The sequence below is a fragment of the Colius striatus genome, chromosome 7 (assembly GCF_028858725.1).
Source record: "Colius striatus isolate bColStr4 chromosome 7, bColStr4.1.hap1, whole genome shotgun sequence".
In the NCBI taxonomy this organism is placed as follows: Eukaryota; Metazoa; Chordata; class Aves; order Coliiformes; family Coliidae; genus Colius; species Colius striatus.
In genome coordinates this window covers 18,531,811-18,545,361 of record NC_084765.1, presented here as the reverse complement: position 1 = coordinate 18,545,361, position 13,551 = coordinate 18,531,811, and the positions used below count along the sequence as shown (strand labels likewise).

Sequence of the window (13,551 nt, the reverse complement as noted above, 5' to 3'; positions counted from 1 at the left end):
CTCTCCTGCATGAGAATTCACTGTGCCTGATCTCTCTGCTCTATTTAGCTTCTGCACAACTACTGCCTCTCATTGCCTAGGTGTGCAGGGCTTAGTGAAATGGGAACACAAGCAGCATATAAATAAAGCCATTTGCTCAGTTTAACACAAGAAGGTATAGAAAGGCATCCCAGTTCTCCTACTGCTCCTCATCACAAGCTCCTGTTCACCCTGCCAGGGGCACATAAGAAGGGCTGGATGACATCTGGTCCTTTTGCTCTGCTGAGGCTATCAGGGACGTACACCCGTCAGACTTCATGGACAAGAATCTCAGTGGGCCCTTCATGGGTGTAAGGGAAGAGTGCCAACTGTGCTCCGAATTGATGGGCAAATCTAGGCACAGAAATGCCACAATGCTGTTATCAGCGCAGCTCAGGACTGTTTGATTTGCAGAAGGCAGGCAAGCAGGAGGATATCCTCATCATGCCAAATGCTGAAAAGGGACAGCTCTCTTACCTATAAGCATACAGGTGTTGCCAAATCCTGGTCCTCTGACATCACATTTCATTCACCCACTGACCCCTCCTGTCCTGAGTTGGTATCCTAGATAAGTGGATATTAGAAGAGGACCACAAAAAACCCCACAGGAATCCCACAGCATGTAGGAGTCATTTATGTGGGGCAACTTCACAAGCAGCAGAAAGCTAAATGCAGGTGCAGGACTGTACAGATCCACCTGACACAGCTCTCGGGAAGCTAAGGGTACAACTGCATCTTTCCAGAAAATATATCCCAACTCATTTCCAGAGAGGACTCAAATCCTTTGCATATGCCAGGACCAACGCTCTTAAGTTCCTCCTGTGCACTTAAGTGTCACTAATTACTGTTGGTACTTCAAGTTCCTGGAATCCCTCAAGCATTGACTGGCTTCAGGAGAAAGGCCCAAGGCTGCATCTATGTGGACTTTGTAATTAAAAGCACTGCATCCTTGGCTGGTCAAGGAGCTGGCTTTGCTCCCTCAATGTTAGCAAGCTGGAGTCAGCAGGCCAAGCTGACCTTTGAAAGAGGAAGGAAAAAGCAATGAACGTAGAAAGTAGAGGGCAGAAAGAGAAAGGCAGTGAGAAAAAAGAACTGAAGAAATCTGAGGTGTGACAACATGGCAAAGACAGAAAACAATAGAAGGTTTAAAAAAAGCGGGTATAAAAGGAGAAAAGAAGGAATCAGAACTGTTTAAGGCCATAAGAGACGAGGTGACATCCTCCAACCTCCTGTATTGGCAAAGGGATTAAGTTTGAAAGACTTGAAAAGAAAAATAAAAAGCATAACCAACAACTCAAAAAATATTTAAAGGTTACCTGATCTGTTTATCAGCCATTTAATTCAAACTTGGTCTTGTTAAGAAAGGAATCTGCTCCTTCAATTAGTTCCTTAATTTCTTTTCCAGACACTTCTTTTATACTTCAGTTTCTTCCTGGGAAAGGAGAAAGAGACAGCAAGGAGACAAAGTTGAGAGACTTGCACTGTTCCTGAAGCTCAGGCCATACTGGGCAGGCTGCAGGCCAGACAAGGAACAAGTGACTTCAGGGAGCACCTAGTGTCCTCAGAGCAGAGACTGAGTTCCAGAAGGAGCCTTAGACACATGCGTGTGTATATAAATATACAACTACATATGGAGGGAAGAACTGCCAGAGTCATCAGGCTCCAGCAGCACGTGAGGAAGGGCAGCAGGCAGGCAGTGCAGGAGCTCTGGGCAGCGTTACCACCGCAGCTCTCTTGAGCTCCAGGAGCGTTTCACATGGTGTCAAGTGGAGCCCCAACCCTCTGCACAGCCTCCTGCCTGCCCAAGGCAGCTGCATGCCATCGCAGCACCCTTTCCGCACCTCCTCCAACACAGACTTGCTCTTTTGAAAGGACTGTCTTCAAAAACCTGCTCCTCCAGTGGTTAGAATCCTTCCCCTATTTCTCAGCCCAAACAGACAGCCCATCCTCAGTCTTGTGCCAACACTGTCCCTTAAGTAGTGCCTCTCCCTCTCCAAGCTACTGATGTGACTTTGCCCTTCGGACCACTCCGTTCAGCTCAGTACCTGCTGGCACAGCACTGAAGCTCCAAGTCTGCAGGAAATTGTTCACTCTAAGACTCCTAATTGCTACTATTTAATGAGAGCTGGTAAAAGTTGCCACACAGAAATCTGGACATTGGAGAAAATTTCATCTGTGACCACAACCTTCAGCCTTCTGCAGATTCTGCAGATGTCCTTGTCTCCTCCTTACCTTCAAGCTGGGAATCAGATGCCTCATGCTTTCATCAGGCACCCCAGAAGCACTCACTCTTCTCTCTCTCTCCCCTTCCAGCTGCCACGTGGGTGGTGAGCCAGAAACAGAGGAGGTATCTTTGCCCTCTGCCTCCAAAGTGAAATTTGCCCCTTAACTGCTGGTTTCCTAAAGCACACAAAATCTCACATCCAAAAAGTGGCTTTCAGGATGACACTTCTGCTCTGGAGATACAACCCAAGGGCTAGAGGCATAAAGAGCTGGTGATGGTTCAAGCAGCTAGAGAAGGAGAGAGGGTAAGGTTTCACGCTGTTCAGCACTGACCTGCTTCCTTCCCCATTATATCAAATGCCAAGGATGGGGCAGCAGGAAAGCATTCACACAGCCCCACGTTCAGACAATGCGAGACTAAAACTGCCTTTTCTGGAGCTCCACATTCAGCCAAAGCCACGAGAGACTAGCACGTGGAGCTCCATAAGGAAAGGAGCCCCTCTTCTAAACACCAAACACAAACCTCATACACTACACTATTACATCCTCCATCTCTTCCATAATCCCTCTTCAGACAGTTTACTTGATTTTGATTAATCTGTGTAAGCAGCCCTTAAAAAGCCCCAGATCAGCTGAGTGTGCACTTCCCGAGTGAAAATTGCTTACAACTTTCGCAGCCTGTGCTTTCATGTGCACGCCTGCAAGAGTAGTTTGTTTCAGGCTAATTCAGTTCTCTATCAATTTAACCAGAATAAGATCAAAATACAATAGGCAGACCAGTCACTGAAAGCCTGTAACTCATCATAAACACGACCTAACTGTGAAAACTCACTTGATAACATCTATACCCTCAACAAGATATTTGAGGCAGCAGCTCTGACAAAATACAGGCACCAGTGGTCCTGCCACCCTGCTCCAAGCTCTGGCAAACTCCCCCTTTGTTGCCCCTGCTGCACCCTTCCTTCCCTGCAAGAGAGGCATTCAAGCCAGGCACCGATCGCAGAGTGCAATGCAAGAAGACAGTCAGGAGGCTAATATCCACCACTGACAGGCAGCCAAAAGAGCCAGAGACGGAGACAGACACACAAATGTATCATATTTACCTTACCACTCTTACCTGCTGACACAAGTAGGGTGATGAGGTGGGAACAGATGGCACTGCACCCAAAGGCACAGCTGGGTTTAGCCTCCTCCTCTCTTCTTTCGGCTTCAGCTTTCCACCTGCCTAATAACCACAGAGCTGGAAAACTGCTCCAGCTTCCCACCAGGCAATGGATGATCTTGCTGCAGCTGCACAGCAGGAAGGGGTAAAAACCAATCTTCCTGGGTTTAAAACTAAGCAAAGTTACAGGTTTCCTTGATGCTGGCTGTACTACCAGCAAATGCCAGGACTAGGATCATCTCCTCTAACAAAAGCTACTCAACTCATGGACAAGCAAGGGGAAGCGAACAATGTGATCATTTTACAGCAGACACTAGCAATTGATAACTGTTTATACAGCACCTGGCACAGTGGAGGCCTGAATGTCTGTAGCCAGGGGATTTCAATGCATTAAGGGATTTTAATGCACTGATGTAGAAAGCTGACTTGAGCTCCGTTTGTTTAAACAGAGCCCCAGCGAATGACCACTTGCAAAACAAACCCAAAGTCACTGCAAACTCTATTGATAGAGCACTTTGCTGTAATCTGCACAGCTCCTCGAGTCCTTTTTGGGTGATGGAGCCCTGAACAGGCTGCCCAGATGGGTTGTGGAATCTCCTTCTCGAGGGACATTAAAAACCCACCTGACGAGTTCCTGTGTGACCTACTCTAGGTGGTCCTGGTCTGGCAGGGGGGTTGTACTAGATGAGCTTTCAAGGTCCCTTCCAACCCTTAAGATTCTGCAATTCTTTAAAAGATGGTGAAGAATGAAGCCTCTAGTGCCCTGACTGGACCTCTCAGGGCAAGAAAAATCACTGCTGCAGTCCTGCAGTCTGAGGGGAGGAAAACCACAGGCTGGGAGGAGAATGCTGGTAATCTTATGGGATATTTAAAAACAAATCCAGAACAACATTATACATTTAACCTAGAAAAGAAAGAGATTAAGCAAGGACATAAGTATATCTTCCCCAAGAACACGGTGCTCTTGGGAACTAAAAAATGCAAACACAAGCAGGCAAGTAAAGCTTCTGCAGCCAAGCAGGGCTGTAGTGCCAGGGTTTCCTATGGGAGCAAGGGACAGAGAGCAGGGCTTGCATCTTCTTCACAGGAAGCCTTCTAGCAGCACCTCACTGGGGGCAGTTGGGAAGCCAGCAGCACCAAACAAAGTGCTGAAGCCTCGAAGTCTTCGTATGGTTAACCTTCACAGACAGGTGGACAATGACACTGCTGAACTGGGAACTTGCAGAAGAACTAGACAAGTGCCGAGTCCCTCATCTGGGAGGGACTCCCCATGCACCAGTACAGGCTGGGGCCTGACCTGCTGAAGAGCAGCTCTGCAGGGACAGACCTGGGAGTCCTGGTTGACAATAAACTAAACATGAGCCAGCAATGTGCCCTTGTGGCCAAGAAGCCCAATGGCATCCTGGGATGCATCAAGAAGAGTCTCCTTCCTTGGAGGTCTTCAAGACCCACCTGGATGTGTTCCTGTGCAACCTGATCTAGGTTGACCTGCTTCTGTAGGGCGGTTGGACTAGATGATCGCTAAAGGTCCCTTCCAACCTTACCATTCTATGGTTCTATGATTCTATGAGCTGGTAGCTGGAGAAGATCCCTTCCAACCACTATCATTCTGTAATTCTGTGAGGGCATGGGAAATAAGAGCTGCCAGGGACCCACCTCAAAGCTGAAGAAGCTGAGTAGTCCTCATGGAAGGGGATCCTGAATTGAACATCTCATAATTGAGAGCAAGAGCTGCACTGGTGATGAATTATGTGGCGTTAATTCCTTCCTAAAGTGCTGTTAGCACAGCTAGTTAGATTAATGCCCCATTACTCACACACCAGGATGTCCCCTCTACATTTATTAAAATGATCAAGCAAATTAGCTTCAGAGCAATGCACACACTGTAGCACAGGGAATCACCTCTGTGGAGGTGAAGAAGTGGTGCAAATGGCCTGCCATGCGTACATAGCCCAGAAGCCTCCTCAACCCAGCCTCTCCCTTTTCCCAGCTCTCAAAATCCACCTCCAAAGAGTAACAGAGCAGCCATGTTGGGGGTACCACAACATGACCCTAGCCATGTTTGCATGAATTTGCTCCTCAGAGCCTCAGCCACTGAGACAATGGTGCTATTTTGCTCACTCACCTGGCCATGCGCCACATGCACTCACCCACCTGCACTACCCAGATGGCAAAGTTTCCTCCAGGATGGCCAACCTTTGCATTTTGCAGACCTGCTGCACTCCTGATCACCCTGGGACAAGAGGCTGGACTCTTAACCTTTGGTTCTGACCTTACCACCGGAAGGAAAAGTGATTCCCCTCCCATTTCCAGGCTGTCCCCCCAGTAGCCCCACTTTGTAGCTGAGTGCAGCCTTGGGCACAGACTGTCAGACACATCAATTTATCTGAGCACACACACACTACCTTTTTGATAGAAGACCTTTAGTCAACATCAGCTGTCACTGCTGCTGAAATAAGCAATCCCATCCTTTCCCTGAACCCAAACACCCGCTTTTGTGCCAGCACAAACATTTGTGCAGAGTGGTCAGGCAAGGACAAGACAGAACTGGAGGCCAGCACATGCTGGAGCTGTCACTGAAAGCAGACATTCAAACTACAAACTTGACTTGAAAACAAACAGCAGAAGGGGAAGACAGGACTCCTTTCCACATACTTCCATTTGTCTTGAGACCAGACAAACTCAGTGCTCCAACCAGAGAAGCCAACATCAAGCAGCAGGGCTCAGAGGGTGGGAGGAGGGACCAAAGCTGTGCCAGCATCCACTGTGTTGGGAGGGCACAGCCACACAACTGCTCACAGTCAGAGAAGATAGGGGGAAGCGATCAGCAACTAGGACCTGCTAGGAGAAGAAAAGCCCTCTGGGATTAGCACACTGCTTTCCTTCACAGCACAAAATGCATTTGAAGGTGTGCACACTCTGCCAAGTTTTGCTAAAAACTGAAATAAAAATGGTTTAAAGAGTGCAAACTGAACCACCAACATTTCCTGAGAGAAGCTGTTTACTAGGTGCATGCCAGGCACAAAGCACTCAGGGAGTCAGCATCAGGAAATCTCATGTGGGGAGAGGACATTTTGGGACAGAGGGGATGGAGGGAATTTGTGGCCGTTTCACCTCTGCTGCTCACTTACCCTTACGCTCTCTAAAGCAGAGATTGCCAAGAATTTCCTTGCAGCACCAGACAGGGCATTAGTTCTCTGTAAAAAAAGCAGCTCTTGAACACATTGGTGGATGCTCCCCCACTGCCACAGACTGTCACCTCTCTGGCTGCCAGCGGGACAGCACAGCCTCTCTGTATCATCCTGCCACCAGGCAGATGCCCCAGGGATGACTGGCCCTGACCTACACAGGGCTTTGAAAGCACCAAGCCCAGGGTAGGTGCCCCCCTTGCCTCAGGTGAAAAAAACGGCCAAAGTCCCAGTGGGGAAGTGCCACACCACCTGCACCACTGGCTGCTCACACCCTTGTGCCCATTCAGCTTGTGAGATGGCGGGGATGCTGAGCCCAGCATGCAAGGCACTCGCTCCTCCTTCCCAACAGCCTCTCACAACAGTTCCTGCAGCCCCTTCCGTCCTCCATGACTTACCTTTGCTTTGCCTTGCACAGGTTCCCTCTAGCCAGTTGCTCAGCATGGGTGCTCCCTGGCACCCTTCTATCTAAAGCCAAAAATGCCAGAGCACATTTGCAGTGAAAACAGCCATGCTGGCACCCTTGCCAAACAGCAGGCAAGCTACCCTGTGTCAGGCCTCCACACTCCTTGCAAACTGGGCTCAGTCTGAGGAGCATTGACTTCCCCATGCTGCCAGACCTCAGGATGATAGAAGAATGCCACAAAGAAATAGGCAATTACCTAGGCTGAGGGCATGTTATAGAGGTGTTTGGCTTTGCAAACACAGGTAGTGGCATTATAGATTTACCTAGATGACCATAGAAGGGAGGAAAAAGAGGACCAAAACTCCTATCAGCAGCAAAGGCTCTCAAGCTCTCCTTCCAGTTCTGTCTCTCACTTGCCCTTTACCTTCAGACCAGATTTCCAACCACAGCTGGTAGTCTGAGGAACACCCTGTTCCCATAACAACATTGCAGCTGAGGGGAAAAAAACCCATGAACAAAAATAGTCCAGTACCTTAGCAAAGGCACCTGCCCACATCCTTTACCCATCCAGACCACTGTAGTCGTCTGTAGCATTGCAACAGGAGAGGAGTCACAACAGGGCCATGAGGGAAGCGTCACAGGGTACAATCCTGCATGGCCTTGGGATTAGAGCAATGTCCTACATTCTGACACAGCATGCAGTGTTGCATCTAACCTCCTCCCTGGCATTTATTCAAGATGACGGGACATAGAGAGATCTCATTTACCTTCCCACGTCAGTCAAAGGGACAAATTAGAGAGAAGAGACCAGAAATGCAGCCACCTCCGTCACTCCCCCAGGACGGAGAGGGCTCAGCACTCATGAACAGGTCCAATCAACCCTCACATATCTGGGACAAAAATCCTACCACGTGCTGGAGGCAGCTGACCCTCTCTCCAGATGTGCCCGCTGGCCTCAGTCATTGGGGTCACCTCAAAGAGTTACCAGCAGACACTTTACTGCAGCTGGCAACAGCTCTTCCATCTGCTCGGCCTCAGCCATGCCAGGAAAAGCCAGCCTAGCTGCTGACTCCAAAGCAAGGATCTGAGTGAGTGGAGCAGCATGTATTACTGGAAAGGAAGGCAAGCAAGGAACAGGGGAGGAGGCAGAGATCCTCCTGCCTCTGGCAGTAGGAGCAGGAGGAATACAGATTGTTTTCCCACGCTCCTCGCTCTGGGCTCCACATCCTTCTGAAAGCTACAGGCCAGCCCCCCTCTCCCAGCTCAGTGTCACACAGCTTGGCCTGCTTTGCTGAGAAACCTCAAGCAGTAAGTCAAGAGAACAAGCATCTTCCACTACCTCTGACTGCTAAAGCTTGGAGAAAGACCTCCAAAAGGCACTTAGAGCAGCAAGAAAAGTGCTTTCCTAACCTGGATTGCTTCTTCAGGCCAAACAACCAGCAAACTGTTTAGATTGTCCCATTGCTTAACAGGGTAGTATCATAGAGACCTCTCCTTGCAGCAACACGACCTCTCTCCCAGATGAGTCTCCTAACCCTCAGCTCTACTCCAAGACAGCTGAGGAAACAGAGTCCAGTTCATAAGGTCCTAACACTGGACCACACTCCACAGTTACAAGAGTACATCCTACTTCAACTGGGCAGAAAGGTTTGCAAAGGGCAACTGCTCAGTGACAAGCCATCTGTACTCAAGTCAGACAGAAAGATTTGAGGAGCAGGCCTGTGCCAGTCTGGAACAAACACCACATATGCCCTTAGACTTTGCATGTCTTGAGAAACTACCCTGGATCAAGAGCTGGAAAGTTCCCACTCATCTTGAAGCACTGCAGCACAACAGGCCCCAGCGCAGAGCTGGAGCTGCACAGACCTTCAGTCAAGGACAGTCCCTGTCCTGGAGTTTTGCAGCTGGGCTGCAAGACAGGATGAATGAGGACAGCTGTTACAAGGAGAAGTGACTCACCCAGGGCTCACATGGCAAGTGTTGCTGTCCAAGACATCAGAGCTGTCAAGCTGAAGGAAGCAGAGGGATGGTTTCAGAAGGACAAATGAGCTTGCAGTCATCTCACTGAGAACACACAGCAGAGTCCTGCTCCATAGGAGGGCAATACATTGAAACACTCTCATAAGGCAGTAACTGCAGTTCCTTCCCTCACAGAGCAGAGAGACAACAGGTCTAAAAGTGCCCACAGCACCCCGACAAGACCTAGGGGAGCAAAGGAAACCCATGAGAGCTGTCAGTGCTCTTCCCATCTCAACTTGTCTCCTCCCCAAGTTCTCAAAAAGGCAATTGGGTCTAGTGGATGAGTCTCAAGAGACCTAGCTCCTCTGCTCTGCACAAATGCCATGTGAAAAAATTCAGGCCCAGCATTTTGCTTGAAAACAGTGGTGGGCTCCAGCCTTCATTCTGTAGAGACCTGCAAGTCCCTGCACCAATTCAAAGGGATGTGTAAAAAGTAGCTACAGAACAACTAATCCACATGCAAACACACTGGGCTAAACATATATGGCAATTTCTAAGAAAAGAATAATTTAATTATGTTTATAATGGCCTATGTTATAGTGCAGCTGAAGAGCCAACAGTGGAAGCACAAGCTAACTGACAGATAGGAAGGCTGCCCACACACGATCATGCTGGTCTACAAGCAAGTTTGCAGCCTGGACATCTTTGGACGATGTAGGTGGCTTCTCATTGCCAGTGATGACCCTTTCCAAGTGCCGTCTGAGAAATCAAGTAGTCACACACTGAGTCAGTGTGATTCTAACCATTTTTAAACACATTTTCCTCTGGATCAGCTCTCCATGACAGTTTTATGAAATTACAGTTTCAGAGACATGCAGCATTAGCTGGAGAAAGAGGACAGTTTTGCTGAGAAGCTGGAGTCTGGCAGATGAGCGACAAAGCTGGGAAAGCAAACAAGAACTTAAATACAGCATTTCCTCTTCAATAATCTGTGGTGGTCAAGAAAAGGCAGAGCCAACCAACAGTGACAGACAGATCAGCCTTTCAGTCTGGAAGGACTTGCCACTGAGAAAGTAAATGGTAAAAAAGCCTCACTTGGGTGCTCTGCCAAGAGTCTGGCAGAACAGAAGAAAAGGTTCCCCGTCTCCCAATTTAAAATAATCATCAGGTACAAAGCAGTGATTAAAACTAACCAACCAAGGAACCCAAGGGAAAGTGAGGGTTGGACTCTAGCTCATTCAGTAGGAATGAGGCAGAGCACTGAGCTGTGGTCCTGGAGTGTGAAAGGGACCATTTACTCCCCACCAGCAACAAAACCAGGGCTCCTGGCTCCCAGCAGACTGATCTCTGAAAGACAGGGGTGCCAGTGGCCCGGCTGAGAGGAATAAACTTTTGGGCCAAACTGCAGCAGTACCTCACCCAAGCAACACCCAAGAGCTGTTCCTGTTCCTGTCAGATGTTCCTGTCAGATGCCTTGAAGTGTATCCTTGTGGGATGGTGCCGGCTGGCAGTGGCCAAAGCCCAGGCCGCTGGGGGAAGGTCTGACACAGGTCAGTGCTGTGCCCGCTGTGCAGCCCCTGCCCAAAGCTGGTGCTCCTTCCTCTGGGTGAGCATAGGGCATGTGGGATGGCCTCCAGGACTCTGAGGATGGCCCACAAATCAGAGAGCTTGCCAGCAGCTATGTCAAGGTCCAACTGCTTCACATCATGAGATGAGTGTGGTTTTTCTGCAGGCAGCCCTAGAAAAGTCTTTTTCTCCTTGAAATAGAGGGCGAGAATTCAAACTCTTGTCTTTTGAGAAGAAAGCAAAACAGTCCACAAATCCAAATTTGTTTCCTCTACATTGTGTTCCTTCAGGCTGACGTTGAACGAGACACACACCAAAAATAGCCCCAATTTCAGCTCCTTCAGGCTATAAATTAAGCTCCAGCTTCTCCAGCCCAGCAGCCAGCATGGGGCCTACTGAGCTAGCTCTGACACACAGTTGCTCTCACAGTGCAGCATGAGGGAAAACCAACAAAGCCATTGGGTTAAACTCTACCACATCAAGGCTGCTCCTTCCTTCTCCAAACTCACTCAAGCCACTGGACAGAGAAAAGTGAACAAAAGTCCTCAGTGTCTAAAAATGCTGGCCTGGAAAATGTCTCCTGTCTTGGTGAATGCCAAGTGGCCCCCGGGTCTGAGCCAGAAGGCTGCTCTGATCCTGCACAGACAGCCTCCTACTGAGCCAAGCAACGTCCCTTCCTGTCTTTGAAACAGCAAAAAGCAAAAAAAAAGAGGTAAACAATTCAACTCCTCCAGACAGTATCTGAGGTACTCCAGCAACCATTTTTCTTCCTGCAGACTCTTTCGTTTTTTGTTATTTTTTCCCCCTGTAGTGTACCTGTGAGGAGCTGCACATGGGTCCCTCCATACCACCAGCACAACAGGCACCATCACAGCTCCTTGCCCCACTAACCACGGGCAGTACCTTCATCCAAGCATTGGGCTGTCCTAGGAACACATTCTAAGGACAGAGAAATAAATACATCCACCTAACCTGCTGTGGACAGACCTGTGTGAATCCCCTGTCACTCCATGGAGACCTCAAGGAGACTTTTTACTTTCCTACTGTGCCTCCCAGGAGGGCCAGGTCCTCAGCAGATACAAGCCAGAGGAGCTCATTGTCTCTGCTGGAGCCTGGAGACATGGTGCCCTGCCAGCTGCAGTTAAAGGGCACATTATTACAAGCACATACACACTCCTACCCAATTTCATGGGGCTTCCTTGCCTGTAGCAAGCTAGTCTTCTCCATGATGCTCCTGCACAAGCTCATGATGACCAGGAACAGGTCAGGCCTTGATAGGCCAAGCTTACTTGGCAAGGGGGAGAAACAGCAAAAGAGAAAAGCTAAACAAGGGAGGGAGAGCAGGCAGGATACTTGCATTTCACCTCAACAGCTGCTTGCAGAAAACTTGACAAGAACTGTGCAAGCACATCAGCTGCTTTCCAGCACCATTCTTCCTGCTCCTTCTCCCAGGTCATGTTCTCCACAAAGAGCATGACCTGTGATTACTGCAGGAAGGGGATGAAGAAATGCAGGAAACCTCTCTGCATGTGTAGTGATCTTGGCTTAACTCACTAGTTTTAGAAGCACTGTGGTGCTTTACTATCCCATGTGCAGGACTACAGGAACAGACACCACCATCCTGGACTTGCAGGCTGCATCATTCCAGGGTGTTGGAGCATAAACTGGCATTTACCCCTATAACCTGCATCTTCTGGAAAAAAAAAAACCAACAAACAAGCAAACAAACAAAACACCTGGTGGCAGGCCTCCTGGCAACATCCTGGGGACCTAGCTCAGCCCTGTCCATGGCAAGGCCCATACCAGCAAAGGGGACTGAGGACCCACAGCACTGCTGAGAATGAAATCACTTGCAACTATTTTTTGTCCTTGCAGAAGAACCTTGCCCTGTCACAGTCACGATGACAAGCAGCACCAGAACACACTAGGCATTTCCTCTGCCTCAGGATTCACCAAGAGAAAATGGAGTAGAAAACAAAGCCAAATTACTATCAGTACCTAGTTCATAACCTGGTTGCAGCGGAGTTCAAATGTGGGTTGCTGAGGTTTATTTCTGTACACTTCCACCTCCTGGTCTGTGTGATATCACACCCATTCATTCTATAGATCCTTCCTTACAGACAGCGCAGAGCACAGGAGATACCAGGGGTGGCTGTTCAGCAAACCCAGCCGAAAGCTCCCTTCCATCTACTGTGCCTGCTGCTAATTCCCTTCACAGCTCTGCTCATTAAGGAAAATACAACACAATAAAGAGAACCGCACGCATACACACCTTGCCCAAACTCCCTCCACGCTGGCTGATCCTGAGTCACCACCAGTGATTAACTGTTGCCATGCGCTGAGGAGGACATGGTTATTAAATTAATAGGGGCTACTTAACCTGGCTACAAATATACATGAGTTCTTTGTGCCTTAGTGAGCTAATAAGGCATGTGCTAATTACATTAATTCAAACAAGCCCAGCGTGCCCTGAGGGCAAAGGGAGAGAAGGGTGCAGAAAACCCAGGCTCTTTCATAATAGATGTGTGAGAGCGGAAAGTACTTGCTTTGACAGAGCTTTTGGAGAAGCAGCAGAGGAGCACTGCGGCTCGCACCCCATGCCTCGCTTGGCCCAGCCCCTTGTTAACATGCAACAAGCCTTCCTCTACTGTAACAACCGGTACGGGATCCCCTCTCCAAAGGGTCAGCTGGTGTGTCCTTTCCTACCTCTGTGGCCCAGAGCACATTAGGAGCCTCAGGATGACATCTTGCTGCTTTGGGAGTGTGAGGCTGGGGCCCTGCTGTCAGCCCCTTTCCCACAGGGACCAGCTGCCACCAGCCACAGAGCAGTGCCAGGGCTGCAAGTCATCTAGCACCTTGCTACATACCACTCCTCAAGCAGCCCTGTCTCCTCCACATCCCTGAAGTCAGACGGGGATAGCTTGGCCAGACAGGCAGCACACAGAAGCTTGCAGTGCGAGCTTGACCAAGTCAGGCAATCCCAACCTGCTCCCTAAACCTATGTGGCAATGGGGGAAGGCAGGCAGGAC

The 13,551-nt window shown here is 49.2% G+C and overlaps 1 protein-coding gene across 3 annotated transcripts in view; it reads right to left on the bottom strand.

Moving 5' to 3' along the window:
• SLC25A22 (solute carrier family 25 member 22) overlaps positions 1-13,551 on the bottom strand; it is a 51,104-nt gene that overhangs the window by 27,643 nt on the left and 9,910 nt on the right. For 2 of the 3 annotated variants that reach the window (XM_062000122.1, XM_062000123.1), the window contains one exon: positions 1,335-1,450. In XM_062000122.1, the coding sequence (XP_061856106.1) occupies positions 1,335-1,354 (20 nt within the window). In that variant the 5' untranslated portion in view covers positions 1,355-1,450. Of the gene's footprint in view, positions 1-1,334; positions 1,451-3,358; positions 3,438-13,551 lie in introns of those variants that run through there. The other variant, XM_062000125.1, reaches the window with a different exon arrangement.